Below are 16,171 nucleotides of genomic sequence, written 5' to 3'. Positions count from 1 at the left end.
TTCATCAATATTCCACATTTACTTTGATAAAATATCAAGTGTAAAATGATCCAGTCGTAATCACACTCCAGGGATCTGAACAATACACTGTGTTGTACCTGCATTTGAATGCAGAATGTTTCTACTGCCGGCACTTTATTGGATTCTGTCTCTCAGTAAGGATGTATTATGTTGTGTCACACAGGTGGAGTGCAGTCCAAGATAAACCTGAATGAAGGCATGTATTTAAGAGTAGAAATGAATGCGATATGTGATGTAAATAACCAGATCAATGTTGTACACTTTAAATTGCACCCAATAGTAAGACTTTATCTAATTTGTACAATAATAATTAAACATTCTTATATTGCAACCTACTTATAACTAATTATTCAGCTCTTGTGTAGAGCCATTCTTAAATATGTTGGCTCACTAATCCTTTTCATGGGGACATGCAGCTTTTCTATAGTCACTTGTCCTCTAGCACACCCTCCGAATAACCGATCTTTAAGACAAAATAAGTTCCTACTGTATCAATTTCCAAAAACAGAGGATGCAAACATCGTGACTGCACTCTAAAACTAAAGCTATTCAACTATTACTTTCTTTTGATGGAGCCCAGGTGGAGTAATGTAAGAAATACAGCGAGTTAAAATTATGGAGTCTTACCTTGAATGTGCTGGTTGACCACATTCTCCAGTCGATCAAGCCTCTCAATGATCCGGAGAGTGTCGCCTCTTTTGTCACCCTCTAACTTTCTCTCCGGTAAAGGCATCGGAACTTTGATGTAAATATTGGCGATGTAATTAGTGACCCATCCGACATATAGCAGGCAAACAATGTTCGTCATGCCGCTCAGTATCACGCATGTGGACACCAAAGTTTTTGTTCTCCTGGTGCAAGCCATGCCAACATCCCTCCATACAGCCTGCAGTATCCCGTCAAACCAGAGGACAGGGCGACAGTCGCCCGCAAAAAAAAAAAACTGGAATAATGAAGTTATTTCCAGCGACTGGACAGCGATTAAATATCCAAAGCGCGGAGCATTTACTTCAAATGTGCCGTGAGTGATTTTTTTCTTTGGGGTAGTGAAACACAGTTTAATGTAAAATATCTACAGGTGAAGGTTCCCCCTCTCGTTCCATTGCGAACCTCCGTCGGCTCCGGTTGCATGTGAGAGTCAAGGAAACGGGAAAGACACGGAGCATCCTGCTGCAGCCAATGGGAGGGATGGTGAGGACTGGCAGCCTCCGTGCTGCACGCGTCCCTGCTGCGCACTGATCCACTGTGAAAGTGGATCTGACCGGACTATTTCCATAGACCAGGACACAAAGTGTTATAACCTATTTCTGTCTGAACAGCGACACATTTCCCCCACACTGACCTTAAACTACTCATTTGATGTTCTTTCCTGGAGCAGTTAGACAAATCCAGCAGAATCTTGTTCTTTCACATGTGTCAAGCACGATAGAAAACACCTTTGGAGTTTTTGCGATGAGATCTTTCCTCACAACCATGGACTAGATTTCTTGCTGCAATACTGTATCAAGCCACGAGATAGAGACAACGGGATCTGTATGAGGAATCAAGGTGCGGTGGGGTCACGCTATAGCTCTGGCTGTGGTCCAGCTCACTATGAGGAGCAGGATGCAGAGAAGAGGCTGCACTCATCTCACACGCTGCTGTAATTAGACCAGTGCAGTGAACTGTCCCTAATTACTGCAGACCTGCTCAAAGGGCACAAGTACAAAGTGAAGGCATGCAGCACTTTAACCTGGTGAGACAAAGTCATTTTATACCAATCTGTTAATCAAATCTACATCATGAATACCTTTGAGGCAAGTTTGCATTGTTTTTTATCTGTATGAGCCTTTTTTTCTGGTAAAATGCGATTATTGCATGTTGAATGGTGGTTTTTCAATTTAGGCGTATTTGCATATAGTATTCCTGCAGCCTAATGGAGGCTCATTAAACGGCACAGCAAAAATAAAAGGCTTAAAATGTAGCCATTCATAAGAAGGTTTTGCCCATGTTCACTCTCGCTATACCATGCACTGATTCTCACATCTGCAGGAGTGTATATGTGATGTGTTTGCTGCAGCAGAGCCTTTGGATTCTGCGTCAGACAGCTGTTTCTTTATTTTTCTTTTCTGAGCCTCTGATGCTCATTGAGTTGTCATTTATTGCAAGCCGTCCTCCTACTCTTTAAGAACATCAAATAATTGTATTAATTTATGGACGTCTTGAATTTTTCTGTAACTGAGGTACCCTTAAATGCACATGGAAACTGCAGTATGAATGCCACATATTTTACCAAAACTCTGGATTGTGTTTTGACAGTAATTTCCAGTATCATCTTTGCCAGATCATTATTTGCCAATAACAGCCTTTGTTATCCAATCTGCCAGACAGCTCCAACACAGCAGGCTGCCAGAGTGAAAGTATTATATTTGATGATGGTAAAAAATGCATGCGATATCAATATAATACATTTTTAAGGGAATAAGCAGCATTATTATGATACTTGATTTCTCATATTTATAATGGATGACTACAGCATTTTTTTAAATTGTGAAAAGGAGAGAAAAAACACTGAGAAACATCTTTGTTTGCAGTAATATCAATACCAACTGCCTTTTCAGAGCAAAATGCAACTGAGTCATGGTCTTTCTGGCTGACTTTTATACACCCAAAGAGAGACAGAATAAAATAAATCAGGCGAGAATATGTTACCATTTAAAATTAAAAAAAAGCTTTAAACCTGATTGTTTTCAACTCCAGCGCATATCTATGGCTTCACTGGAAATATATGCTCCGACATCAATAATTGTCAGTCAAAGAGCATCAGAGTGACCTCATTCATACTTTCCTCCATATATCCAGATCTAATGACTGACCACCTCCCCTGTCCCGTCTGCTCAGCAGCAGCCATTTATGGCTGTGAGATGATCAATGCAGGAGCATGCTGCCCATTCATCGCAGCTGACAGGCCTGCCAGACAGAGTGCAAAAAGGTATTTTCTTTAGTTTGCAATATGAAGGGTTTTACTATTTGCTATAGCATTGATGTGATGAGAAAGGGTGTTCTCGCTTTTTTGTTCATTTAATCTCATTTTACCCACGAGATTCTTTTGAAAGTCAATAAACTATTTCTAGGATTGTGTGCCCTGCAGGTACAGTTGATGGTACTGAAAGTCTATTGTAAAATGTTGAAATGCTGACTGCTGTCATTTACAGTTATCTTAGTCTGCTAGACCAGAAAAACTGGCAATTAATTGATCAGGAAATTGACAGAAAAGTGATCCGAAACTTTGTTTTGTAATCGATTAAATGTTAAATATAATTAAATAAGTAATTTATCTCAACATTTCTTAGTTTGAGCTTCTCAATTGTGAGGAGTTTTGTCTATTTAAATTGAATATCTTTGGATTTTGGACTCTTGGTTGCACAAAGCAAACAATTTGTAGACATCAGCCTGGTCTGATAAATATTTTCATTATCAATTATTACCAATTTTCTGACTTTTGCATTGGCCAAACAATTTATCAGGAAAATATCTCCATTCTCATACAGTATAAGTATCATGATACATTAGATATCTCGCCAGCTATATATTCAACTTTTCTCACACAGCAGGTATTTGTGGACCATATTTACACTTTCACATCACCGAAAATATACTTTTGAAATATGAGCTAAAGAAATATTTCATTAATATCTGAGAAACATTTAATTACTTTTATCAAATGTTGACTTAATGCCTTCCACTGACTTCAAATGTCCTGCAAGATGCTTCTCATACTGCAAACGATGCACTGTGTAGAGATGAATACAATTAAAGTGCATTGAAATTATAATGAGAAAATCATATCTCGGTTAAATCACCAGACAGTCACATTGAAGGGTCTATTCAGCTTGTTTACTGACAGTGTGATGATGTATAAGTGTCATTCGTGAGTGTAGCTCACTTTGTTCATGTTATTTACGACCCTCTTCTCTGTTCAAAGGGCAGGACAGGAAAAAAAAAAAGCCTGTCCTTGTGAATACAGTCACTGGATGTGGTCATGAAGACAACCTCAAAGCTGTGTACACATTTAATTGACAAGCCATAAACACCTGCAGGTGTCAGACCTGCAACTTCTATCGATTTCTTTTGAATTGGAGCCAGCCGCAGGGACACTTTGAGGTCAGTATTAGGAACCTGCTAACCTCGCACTGAGTGATCCACCTGGCCAAGCAGCTGTCACGTTGCGTGTGAACGAATGCTCTTCTTCTGGGCTGATTAATTACAGTGTGTGAGAGGTTATCTTGTAATCATCACTGTAAGGTCTCAGAGACAAAGACACTACCGCTGGAAGTTCCTCAGCTGTGGAGACAACAGCTTTTAATCAACAAACCACACACGACATGTAAGCATTAGTCCTTGACAATGCAGAAAAGAAAAGTATATGATTGAGATAACGTTTACATCAACCTCTCCTGGAGTGAAGCTATACATTTTAGAGAATGTTGTCCCCACTGAGGCAGTGAAAAGACACTGAATCCCTACCAGGTTCCAAAGGCTGACCCCCGATTGTCTCACAATCCCCCCAATAAATGGTAGAATGGTAGAAACGGTCATGGCTGACCCTTTGCTCCAAACTCTCCGTGGGCAGGGGGACCAACAAGAAAATGGAAATTTCCCCCGAGATGCAGGATTGCTTTCAATTAATTGAGCCATAGAAAAGTCAATTAATTTGAGGTTCCAAAAAAATCTTTATACCCTTGAAATCTATATAAAGTCACTTTGGTGCCAGGTGTGTGGGGCTACTCTCCGTTTGTGATTATTTGAAGTATATGTTCAGTTTTAGCATTAGGAAATCCAACATAGCAGTTCACTTGAATATACCACAGGACTGTATTACATAATACTGTAACATTTGGTCCATGAATTCACCAATACACCCATAGTAATCTACACATGAACACACAGATTGTATTGTACATATATAGATTTACCCAAAAGTAACCATAATGTATGATGCATCTTAATAACTTCTCTGCAGTTCTATTATTCATAATGTCACATAACAGAAACCCTTCTTTCTGATCAGTAAATGCAAAACCTATTCTTCTAATTTATCATCACACATACAATATTTATTCAATCTTGTCCTATCAGTCTCCGTTTTATCATTGTACCGTGTCAAAAAAACTTGAGTGGCTTAAAGTAATATTACTAGTCTGCCAACAGCTGAAGGGGAACAAAATCTGATTAAAAGAATCCTTCTTTTAGCTCCGTACTGTAGTGCTTTGAATATTTGTACTTTTAAATAAGCATACGTGTTCAGGTAGATCGCTTCCATGTGGACACAGGGATTGTGAGATGAGAATCACATTAACTTCAAGCTTATTTATTTATAGAGCCTTTCATCACAAGTGTGTCTCAGAGGACTTCACCGGCAGAAGGCGAGAAGAAACCTATCTATATCTGTTTAATCATAATCATTCACATGACAAAGTGAAGTGCTGTAATACATGATGAAACAAGTGAAATGCAAGGCAGAGTACAAAGCACAAGACTCAGAATAGCCTCACACGTCTATGTACAAAAGGTGAAGACATTATCACTGATACCTGTACGATCTAATGCAATCCAATTCAACAAGTCTACAATCAGACAGTCTGGTCTCACCAAAGGAAGACGTCGTGGTGGATGGGTGGCTCTACACAAACACATGACTTTCAGTGGGCGAAGCTCTGCTCCTGATGGCCGGAGGAGGAGCCGCTGCTGCCGGGCGCTGAGCTCTCCTCCTGCTGGAGCCTCCGACTGCAGGTGGACGGCGGCAGCGGAGCTGGATCGGGGTCTGTCCGCGGTGGACTGGTCGCTGTTGGAGAATTTGCATGATTTCATATGATTTTGAGTAGAATCCTACCCGTTGGCAACGATGACACATTTTGAGAATAACTATATTGAAATAGCCAATCTTCTCACTGATGTTCTAGTTTACCTATGTTGGTTGACATCATGTGACATGATACGCAAAATGTCATTAAAAGTAGCATGCTATTCACTCCTTCCCATGAGATCCAGTGGGAGGAGCTGACTCTGGTAAGTAAGACATTGTGATGTTTATATGGATTGAATTATAAAGTGTTCAGAGTAGTTGGTTGGGACAAAACACAATGAACACATTACAATTTCATATCTTTGCTGGTGGTTTGTTACTTTTATTTATTTATTTATTGCATCATGCACATAGAAAGTTCACAGCCCACGTGGACTTATAAAAACACAAAAATATTGCTGCTGCAGTTGTGAAACATTTGTAAACTGTGAACCTTTAACAAACAGAACTGTCTTTTCTCTCTACAAATAAAAACGGCCTGAAAAAGTTTCCCATCCTAAAACCAAAAATATTCTCATAATGTTAACAATTTCTACAAATTATAGCCATTAAATAATCCCATAGTGACCAATATAACATGAAATGACTTAATCTTCATGGTAATGTACCTGAACAGAATAATGCACTCTAAATTCTGCTTTACATAATGCTCTTCACTGTTGTATAAGATTACAATTACAAGTTGTGCTCAACAGGCTGGCTGCCTGTGAAGTGCAGCAGCCCATCCTTTCAAATGAAATCACCAAAAATGAGAAACCACAGGTCTTAAGTATAGGCACACTGCCTTAATGGACCGAGGAGACAAGACGTGTCTTTAATTTTGCCAAGTATTAGCAGAGTAGATGAGCTCAGAACATGGTTGAAAATGAAAAGCCACACCCAGAGGTGACCAATGAGGTGCCTAATTTCAACTTTCTCAGCTGGGGAGAAACAATTCTGCATGATAAAGGCAATCAAGTGCTTTTTTTAATGTAGAAAAATGAAATGCTGTATTAGAAAGTGATGGCAGGGGGTTCGAGGAGAAGCAGCAGTCGAGTTTGGCAAAATATTTAGGAGAAATGTAATTGAACTCACTTGGGCTTTCTCTATGCAAGCAGGAAGGAGTCAAGTAAGGCTATCGCCATCTGTGCCTGAGGTCGGAGACAATTAAGAAAAGTAAGCATAAACATAACTGCCTTTGTGTTGTTATCTTTTCTGGCCCCACCAATATCGTCGAGCATGCTGACATTAAAACATAAAAGGGGGAAAATAGAGAGAGAAACTGGAGATATCAGATTAAACTAAAAGCAGAGCCACTGACATGATGGCAGGCCAATGTTGACAATGATTAGCCTCCAAATACACTGCAGCCACGCTCTCCTGTAAATATCCTTTTGTCTGAGGAAAACTGAAAAATAGTTTTGACTCAAAGACTCATTGCTATGCTGTGATAACTAAACCTCATCCTAAACTATAAAAAGCATCACTATACACCTTGTGACAAGTTGAACAGAATACGAGTTAGACAATAATCATTAAGCATTCATCTTTTAACTTTTCTGACACATTTGACATGTTAGACAACAAAGCCCCTCCAAGAAATGAGACACATCTCTCTACACATGAAACAAAAACAATTCTGATGTTTCTTTATATCAAATAAATAAAGCAATACTTTACACATTAACAATGTGTAGCCTATATTGCACACAGACATTAAGATTGAATTAAATGATTGATCCTCACCACCATAGTTACTGTTTTCTATGCATGTCAAGCTTTTCTTTTTTCCTCAACATGCAGGTTTTCAATAACGGTGGCAGATTCAACGCAAAACATTCTTTGTAAGGTTTTGAAAAAAAGGTCCTGGTTTCAGTCAAAAGCATCGACTCGTTTCTAGTCTGCAAACATACATTTTTTTCGACTGACATGAAAACTGCCGCTTTCATATTTCACTGCTGTAGCTAACTATTGTTAAGCTAACGTTAACATTCTGAGTTGTTTAGCTCCGACTGACTTAAAGATGCACTTGTTGGCTACATACATGATATCATGCTAAAAATATTGAGGCTAAAGCTAACATGTCCCAGAATCCTGACCAGTTAATGAGCCGAGCAGAAGACACGGAAGTAAAGAATCAATGTTGTTTGTTCTTGAATTGCAGTGTTGAGCTAGTTAGTCCTGTAAGTATTACAAGAAAACGTAAGATCAGACTTTTATTTTGTTATAACACAACTGTTTTTGTTTGACTGCTTAACTTAACATTGGATACTTCTTAAAAGGGGTTCAGAGATTTAATTGTCCAGATTATTTGTCTTAGTTGTCACAGTCTATTCATGCATAAGACGTTTTTTTTGCAGCCAGATGTATTTTTGATTACATTGCAGGATTTGAAAAAGATTTTCAGAGTCTGGCATTTTACTCAGTGACTAAGGTGAAGAAATAAACTCCTCATCATTGACCATTATAATAGTGGAGACTAATACCAAGCATAAAATCTCTTTTCTTTGCCCTACTTTCTCCATTTCAGCTGCCGATTCTTTTCATCTTTCATGCAGGAATGAAGTGAATTGGCCAAACTCAGCAGAGTGAAGCAGTATCCATCATTTGGCACCGTGCATATATAACACAAAATGAGAAAGCCTCTACAGTTTTGTCTGTGGGTGAAGATGAGTAATTCCCTTCATGGCAGAAGACATTGTGTGGCATCTTGGGGACTTGGATATATATTTTTTTAAGTCAATTAAGACATTTTTTGCTCTAAAATGAATATTCTTTGTATATTTACAATAATACACAGACCGGTTTCCTTTTGTCATAACCACAGTAAATGAACCAACTAAGTATCTTTATCCCTGAACACTTCATTCTCTTAAAAGTGTGTGTGTCCTCTCTCTATTGTACTCACCCTTGGGCACTTTCAATTTAATCCTGATAACATGAGTTTTGTAGAACAAAATAATCTGTTTTAAATCCCTTTGTTTATAAGCCTTTAAGCCAGGAATGATTATTCTTAATAAGCCTAAACATTTCATGCTGAGCCTCAATTTTTCTACAATACAAAAATATATACGAGGTATAACAAGCAAAAAACTCACGCACCAAATCTACTTGAACAATTTTGACTGATATTAAAGGTGAGGTGACATGTCTTTACTGTGGGTGACTGACTTAACAATGACTTCAACACTTTGAGTCAGAAGAAGTCTTTTAGTATTTGTGACCTGACATGTTCATGGTTTGTGTCATTGTAATGAGAGACACAAAGGAAAATGATGTCTCGAAGGATTTGATAAAAAATAACATGTGATATGAAAACAACTCTTTGACTTCTAAACAGATGAGGTCACAATCAAAGTCATTTGGTCCTGTATGTTGAACAAGTGATATTCATTTTTCCGTTTCAATCATTATTTCCTGCGCAGGAATAAATCACAATCCTCTTTTGTTTTGGACTTTCATTGATCGTTTATTGCATTAGGCTGAAATCTTAAAAATGTAACTTCTCACTAGTGCTGAATCACAGCAAAAGCAAAGATACAACATGCGCTAATATAGAATGTGAGTGATGAGTCTTTTAAAAATGATCAGATGCTGGCATGGCCACGTACAGATCATACTGCTGACTGCACGCTTACAAAAAGTCTTTCATACTGTAGAAGCATGTGGTCGACTACTTCTCTTGCATGACAGTCGATACTCAAACAAACCTGAATTAATACATTACAGTTTAGAGTCAGTCTATAAACTTTGACAACAGACGGTCCATCTTTATGAGATTACGGTGCAAATGTGAGTTTTTATTAGCAGTAAATGTAGCCAATAAACAAAAACATTTACTTTTTATTATTGTTTAAATAAAGTAGCATAAGGAGACATAATGTTGAATGTTGTTATATTCATATTTGTTTAGTACTGCATTTTTTGTTAAATGTTGTTGGTCTGTGGCTGTCATTGCTGTTGGTGGGAACAACCATGAAAAATAAAATGTTAATCTAAACTGGGAGTTGTATTAAAGATTAAAAAAAAGTGAAGACAAAAATCGCACATTTCAGTTTAATAAAGAATATCAGAAATGCTCAAAATGCTGGAGGGGCGTGTCCGTGTCTGTGTTTGATTGACAGCAGCTGGCAGGTTGACAGAGTGCCCACCACCGAAAGGATCGAGAGATTAGTGCTGTCATGTGCAGACAGCGTGTTGATAGTATCTAAGAAAAAACGCCCACACCAACATCTAACCGGTCCCAGGTGGCATTTGCAGGTAAGTTACCTTTAGATGCTGTTTAATGTGCTGCAGCCTACACCAGCTAATTAGATCTAGCCTGCAAACTGACCTTAGCAGTGCACTGTTCCGATGTGAATGTTTGTTTTATCTCAGGACAAGGTTTGTAAGTAACACTGGCATGTAACGTGACTGCACCATTGAGACGACTTGCCAGAATGACCGTGAGGCTCGGTCATAAACTTGCCCTTTTCATGAAGTATAGGCTACACTGATGAAGCCAATCCAGGTGAAAGTCATCATCGTTTAAATTGATTTCTGATTTCTTTATTTAATGTCTAGAAATCACAAGGAAAGAGATGTAAATGAAGGGACGCAGAAGTCAGAGCAGTGTAAGATAACTGATAGAATCTAATATGTTGTAGATAACAGCTCTATTATAATATCATCTGCTTAGTTTCACTCAACTGTAAGATAGATTTATTAGAAATGCCCACAGGAAAAACGACACTGACTGTGGGAACAAAAGAATAATCACAAAACAAGCTAAACCTCACTTGAAAGGATCATATTGAGGAAGTAATAGCACCTAATAAAATGACTTGACACTTGACTTATTGTGTTTTTGCTCACTACAGTTGACGTATAGAGAGAAAGGACAAACTGTAGGTCTATCTATATAATATAAAAAATGTTACTCACATCTTGTTTTTGTAGCCTCACATTTTTATAGGCAGTTGCATTGATAAGTGGCGTTGCATACAACACACACACACACACACACACACACACACACACACACACACACACACACACGCACTTACCCACGCGGTAAAGCCTTATTGACCTATACATTTGGTGAAAAAGATAAGCTTACATCTGGTTACTCCCTGCAGTGCTGTGAAATGGTCTCTGGTGTACAGTCTACACTTTACTTTCATACATCAGTAGAATCTGTTTTACACTTCAAAGCAACACAGCCAGGGACAGGGGGGAGGAGGAGACGGGGGGCGGAGAGGGAGGAAGAGAGAAGGGAGAGAGAAGGGAGAGAGAACGAGAGACTGAGTGGCCGCTGGCTTCGTTTTGATTTGATTTTCATTAAGCACGAGAACATAAAAGTAAAATCAATTAAAGTGTGAATCTTTGTTCCTGTGGTTCACGGCAGGTTAGTGTGTCTTTGTCATCAGGGCGAGCTGGGAAGAGCTCTCCACACCCAGCTGGTAGAGTTACAGATCCAGGCGCAGCTTTGATTAGAGACTCCATCTCCAGTTTCCAATCACACAACTCCTTCCATTTCTTTACTTCCTTCCTTGTTGCTCAGGGGTACACGAGCAACTAACCTCTGCCTCTGCTAAAGCTGTAAACTGAGAGCGCACTGCTTCCTTTCATTAGTCGCTGCTATAAAGTCAGGGCTGTGAACTGCCTGCTTTGTCGATATAACACAAATAAGACTGAGCACAGAAATGGTAAGGTGCTTCTAAGCCTACTAAAAATAGCTTTGACCTCACTCTAAAATAGCAGGCATCCTTTGCTTTTTATTAAACTGGATCATGAACACAAACACACACAGACACGAACACGCGATGCACCGCTGTCTCCAGAGATTCAGATTTTGCATGGTTGCTGGGCAAAATCTGTAGAAATAATCATATGCATTGTTTTTTGTGCTTTTTTTAAACGACACACTGATCACCAAACTAACAAAAAAAGTCTTATTATAGGGCAACATATCATGATTGCTTCAAATCACATGTAGTTGATCAAAAAGTTACTTTATAAACACAAGAGCCTGCAGAATCTTTAGTCCATAAATCACAGACAGACTCTTTAGAAAGCCTTGGAAGAAGCTTTATTGCCAGACACTGACTTTGTTCTTTTATTCGCTAAATCAGCATCAGCCTCTAATATACAGTAAACCGTTCGTGCATGAAAAACTAAATGGGACCATATGTTGCCTGACAGACTGAGATGAATAAGACAATTGCTCATTTGGATCAAGTGCAATTTGGAGAGAAACTGAAGTTGTCCTTCAGAATATCAGAAGAAAAGCCGAGACAACAATTAGATATTTGTAGCTATTTATAGGAAAAACAAATAGGTTATCTTTTTTACATGTTTGCAGAACCCCATTAATTACAATTAGCCTTCTGTTTTAAATTTATGATCAGAGATGTTGTAACAGTAACCCAACAGGAACATTCAAAAACTAGCTTTGTCTTAATTATGAGGTCTAATAAAAGAAAAAAATGAATCTTCAAGTAAAGGTTTGTCTGAGCTGCTCAGGCATGAATCTTTTAATTCATCATTGGTGTTGTACACTTGTATCCTATTTCATACCCTACAGCATCTCATCGTCATCTAAACTGTTCGTTTTTACAGTTTTGCATGCCAGAGGAATTACTCCCAAATTAGTGATGTAATTATAATTTTAGCCTGCCTACAATAAATGACTACTACATGACAGAATCATAATTATCATTTATCAAATTATCTACATATAACCTTATTCCATATATCATGGTATGTTTTAAGGTACACCATATAATAGCAAGTCATAGACAGAAGAACACAGACAGTTGTTTCAGCAACATGTGTTTGCGTTAAAGTAACAAAGCTCTTGTTGAAGGTGTTGCGAAATGCATCATGCATTTATATGTCGCCCCCGCACTCTTACACCGATTAAATGAAAATAATCTAGACACTAAAATGTGTCCCAGAGGAGGGCACTGTTATATATGTATTTAGACCATATCTACATTGTTCTTCAACATTATCTGTCTGTTCACTTCGTTGCATCTTGGGTCTCTCTCCTGATCTATTATTCATTATTGATCCATTATCTTCATGTTCTGACTGAGGCAGCACAACCACATCATCTGCAACGAGCAGAGATGCAATTCTGTACCCTAATAATTGGAGCACACACTCCAGTCCCCCTTTTAAAAAATTGAAAACCACCACCCCGGTATGCTACTCCACACGCATTGGACCCGACCTCCATGTGAGCATCAGCATCTTAGGGAGAATCTCAACCAACCCTGGCACCTTGTTGCTGAGGAGATTTTTGACTGTGTGGATATGGATTCCCCCGAGTCTTCAAACTCAACACGTGTTGGTCAGGTTCAGAAGTTGAAAAGTGCTCTTCCCACTGCTCGACAATATCGCCAGTCGCAGTTCTCCTCCCCTGCTGAACACAGCCTGAGCTAAGCTCCGCTTTCCCTTTCTGAGCCGTCTAACTGTTTGCCAGAACTTCTTTTAGGCCAACCGAAAGACTGTCTTCATAATCTCTACAAAGTTCTCTCACAACCAGATTTTTGATTTGGCAACCACCACAACTGCAGCCCTTCTGGCCAACCAATACCCGCCTGTGTTTAAGGAGACCCCCGGGCCAGCAAGGTCTGGAATGCTTCTTTCTTCAGCTTGTTGGTCTCCTTCAGCATTGGTGTCCACCAGCGGGGTTCTTAGGCTTTGAACGTGGCCCATTCAGATTCCATGTCCCCAGCCTCCCCATGATGAGCAAAAAAATGATCAGGAAGTAAATGTTAAAGACGTTCACCCTCACTACATCTTGGGTTTACCAGGTCTGTCCGGCAGCCTCCACTGCCATCTGAACTCTGCTTCTCTCTTCAATCGAATGCTCTCTACTGAAGATATAAATAATCAGAATCTAAGTTTAAACTGCACAGTATTTGAATCCTACTGGACAAACATGGTTTTGTTCTTCAATGGAAAAAATCTAAAGCAATAACTGTTTTATCAATGGCTGAATAGCTGCCTGGCTATGGAAAAGCTGATGAAATGCTACTGAAGGCCACGGACATTCCCTTGTAAACCAAGTTACCCAACCAACTCTGTGCCGTAACCATACCATTGTCACGTCATAAAATTGATTTATTTTTTTAACAGTGATTTGTAACTGTTATGGAAGATTATGCTGATGGGGGCGTCAGATAAGCAAATGCTTCTGTGTGTTGTTCTAGAGGACAAATGTATTCGTTGTCTAATTTGGAGGACTTGTTGAGAGAGGTCAAAACGTTTCTCTATCTATTCATTTCCTTTTTTCCCCCACAGTAGACATGTCGTACCAGGAAAAGCACAGGTGTGATTGGTGATAAAAAAACGACTGCATTTCATTCAGGTAGGCTGGCTCCAAGGTCCAGGTATTATGCATGCTGGCTCACTCGCAAAGCTTACTGAGACACTTAATGGAACTGTTAACACAATTTGTCAGCACACATTGTACTGTGCATTGTGCCAAAAACAAACAAATTGGGTGTGTTTGTGGTGTAATTTAAATAAGATGCCAATTGGGTTATAATGAATTGTAAAATTCAGTACAGTATATATCATCTTAATCATAATGAACTTTATTAACTCACATTATACAAACTTAAATATGAATCTCTTGTAATGAGGTCATATATGTCATTCTAGATGTCCTGTTTTGCAGATAATTATGAAGTTGTGTTACATCAACCGTGGGGGGGGACATTGAAACACAAAGGAAATAAACAACATATTTAAGAGGGTTTTCTTTCTAAACCATGTAAGATTCTCGTGAATTATCTCTGTGAAGACACTGTAAGCTTCAGTAGCATGCGTTTCCAGGGACGTCTAAGTCACTGTCTGAACCTGTGAGCTCCCATGACTCACAGCTTTATGTGTTGCAGATACAACATCAGCAGTGTAAAAAAAAAGCCTTATTTTCTATTTCAGCCACAAAGCACAAGAGAAAAAGAAAACACATCCTGCTGTAAACACTCTGCTGCTCTATTACCGAGGTGATATCTGCTTTTAATGTGTGCATAGTTCTTAATACTGAAAACGCTGTTCACCTGTAAATCTGTCAATCTTCACATAGTCTTCAAACTAGTTCTTCTTGGGTAAAAACACTCAGCCACGTCTCCTGGAAATCATGTGTTGGCTATTTACTGTTAATTTGGTTTCCCAATTACATTGTGTTGGAAAGCGTAATCGCAGAGGGAAATTGAAGCGCTACATTTAAGCTTCGCACTGGGAGGTAGGCATAGAATGTGAAGGACTCTCACTCTAATGACCGGGGCTCACATTAGTCCTTTCTGTGGTTAGGTTTAGTCAACAACAGCACTTTAGTAAAGGTTAGGAAAAGATTGTAGTTTCGGTTAAACATTGATAAAGTAAACACGCTGGCCCCCCTTTTAGTTCACTGTTGACATTTTCAGGGTTTTACTAAGACGAGGGTTTTTCCCCCTAACCTCAAGCAAAGTGCTGTGAGTGCCATACGCGGATATCATATTGCAATAGTGCAAATCGGATACATTCGTCATTTTGCAGGGGTGTTCATTTTCTGACTTTGCAGATTTGCTTAAACATATGTGCTGTTTCAAATTAGTAGTATATATGATTGAGTTGTATTACAATATATCTAGATTCATGTCAACTAGGAGATGTGAAAAAAACAGACACGTATGGGGCCCCTGTCATATTTTAATACATATTCCTTGTCGGCAGTGTATTTTGTTTGTTTTCCTGTTAAAGCATGTACCTGAGCTGCGTCACAAATTGCCTCAGATACAATGTTGCGCTCTAGGAAGTGTTATGTATCTTTCTGATCTATATCCGATACCTGACTGAGAATTTCCTCGCAGGGCTTATTAAAGTTTCATCTCACAATGCCATAAGAAAATACAAGATTGGTCTTTTCTGTATGAAAAGACACAAGCGTTGAAAATATTCACACAACACGCTGATAAGATAAGATTGCCACTTTCCCAAATTGTTGACCTTTCGTTAAAGATCCTTGTATATTGCTGGACATATCACTGGATTGTTATGGCTCAAAAAAATATAATAAAGAACAAAAGAAAATTACATGACATAGAAACAAAAATGCTGCAGCGCTACAAAGACATTCATGTTAGACAAACTGATACCATCCTTGAGGCATACTGAGCAATAAAATTAAATTGGTTCCCTCAAACAACACCATCAAATCCCAATGCATATGTTTGCAAATAGGATGTAATGGTGCCTGCTTGGTTTACACGCTGAGCTGGCTAAATAGTTTCTCACCCTGAGCTCCCCGCTGGGTCACTACGGGTGTTTCACACAGCTTGAGCATGTTCA

General features: G+C 38.9%; 1 protein-coding gene across 1 annotated transcript in view; it reads right to left on the bottom strand.

Annotated features, from left to right (window-relative positions):
- The window catches only part of galnt18b (UDP-N-acetyl-alpha-D-galactosamine:polypeptide N-acetylgalactosaminyltransferase 18b), a gene marked incomplete at its 3' end in the record, with an annotated part of 67,982 nt that extends 67,093 nt beyond the window's left edge, over nt 1-889 (bottom strand). The window contains exon 1 of the mRNA XM_079160828.1: nt 649-889. Within this exon, the coding sequence (XP_079016954.1) occupies nt 649-886 (238 nt within the window). The 5' untranslated portion in view covers nt 887-889. The remainder of the gene's footprint in view (nt 1-648) is intronic.
- Nucleotides 890-16,171: the final 15,282 nt, after the last annotated feature.

This window comes from Pholis gunnellus, assembly GCF_910591455.1.
Source record: "Pholis gunnellus genome assembly, chromosome: 1".
NCBI classification, from domain to species: domain Eukaryota; kingdom Metazoa; phylum Chordata; class Actinopteri; order Perciformes; family Pholidae; genus Pholis; species Pholis gunnellus.
This window is presented reverse-complemented; position numbering and strand designations above follow the sequence as displayed.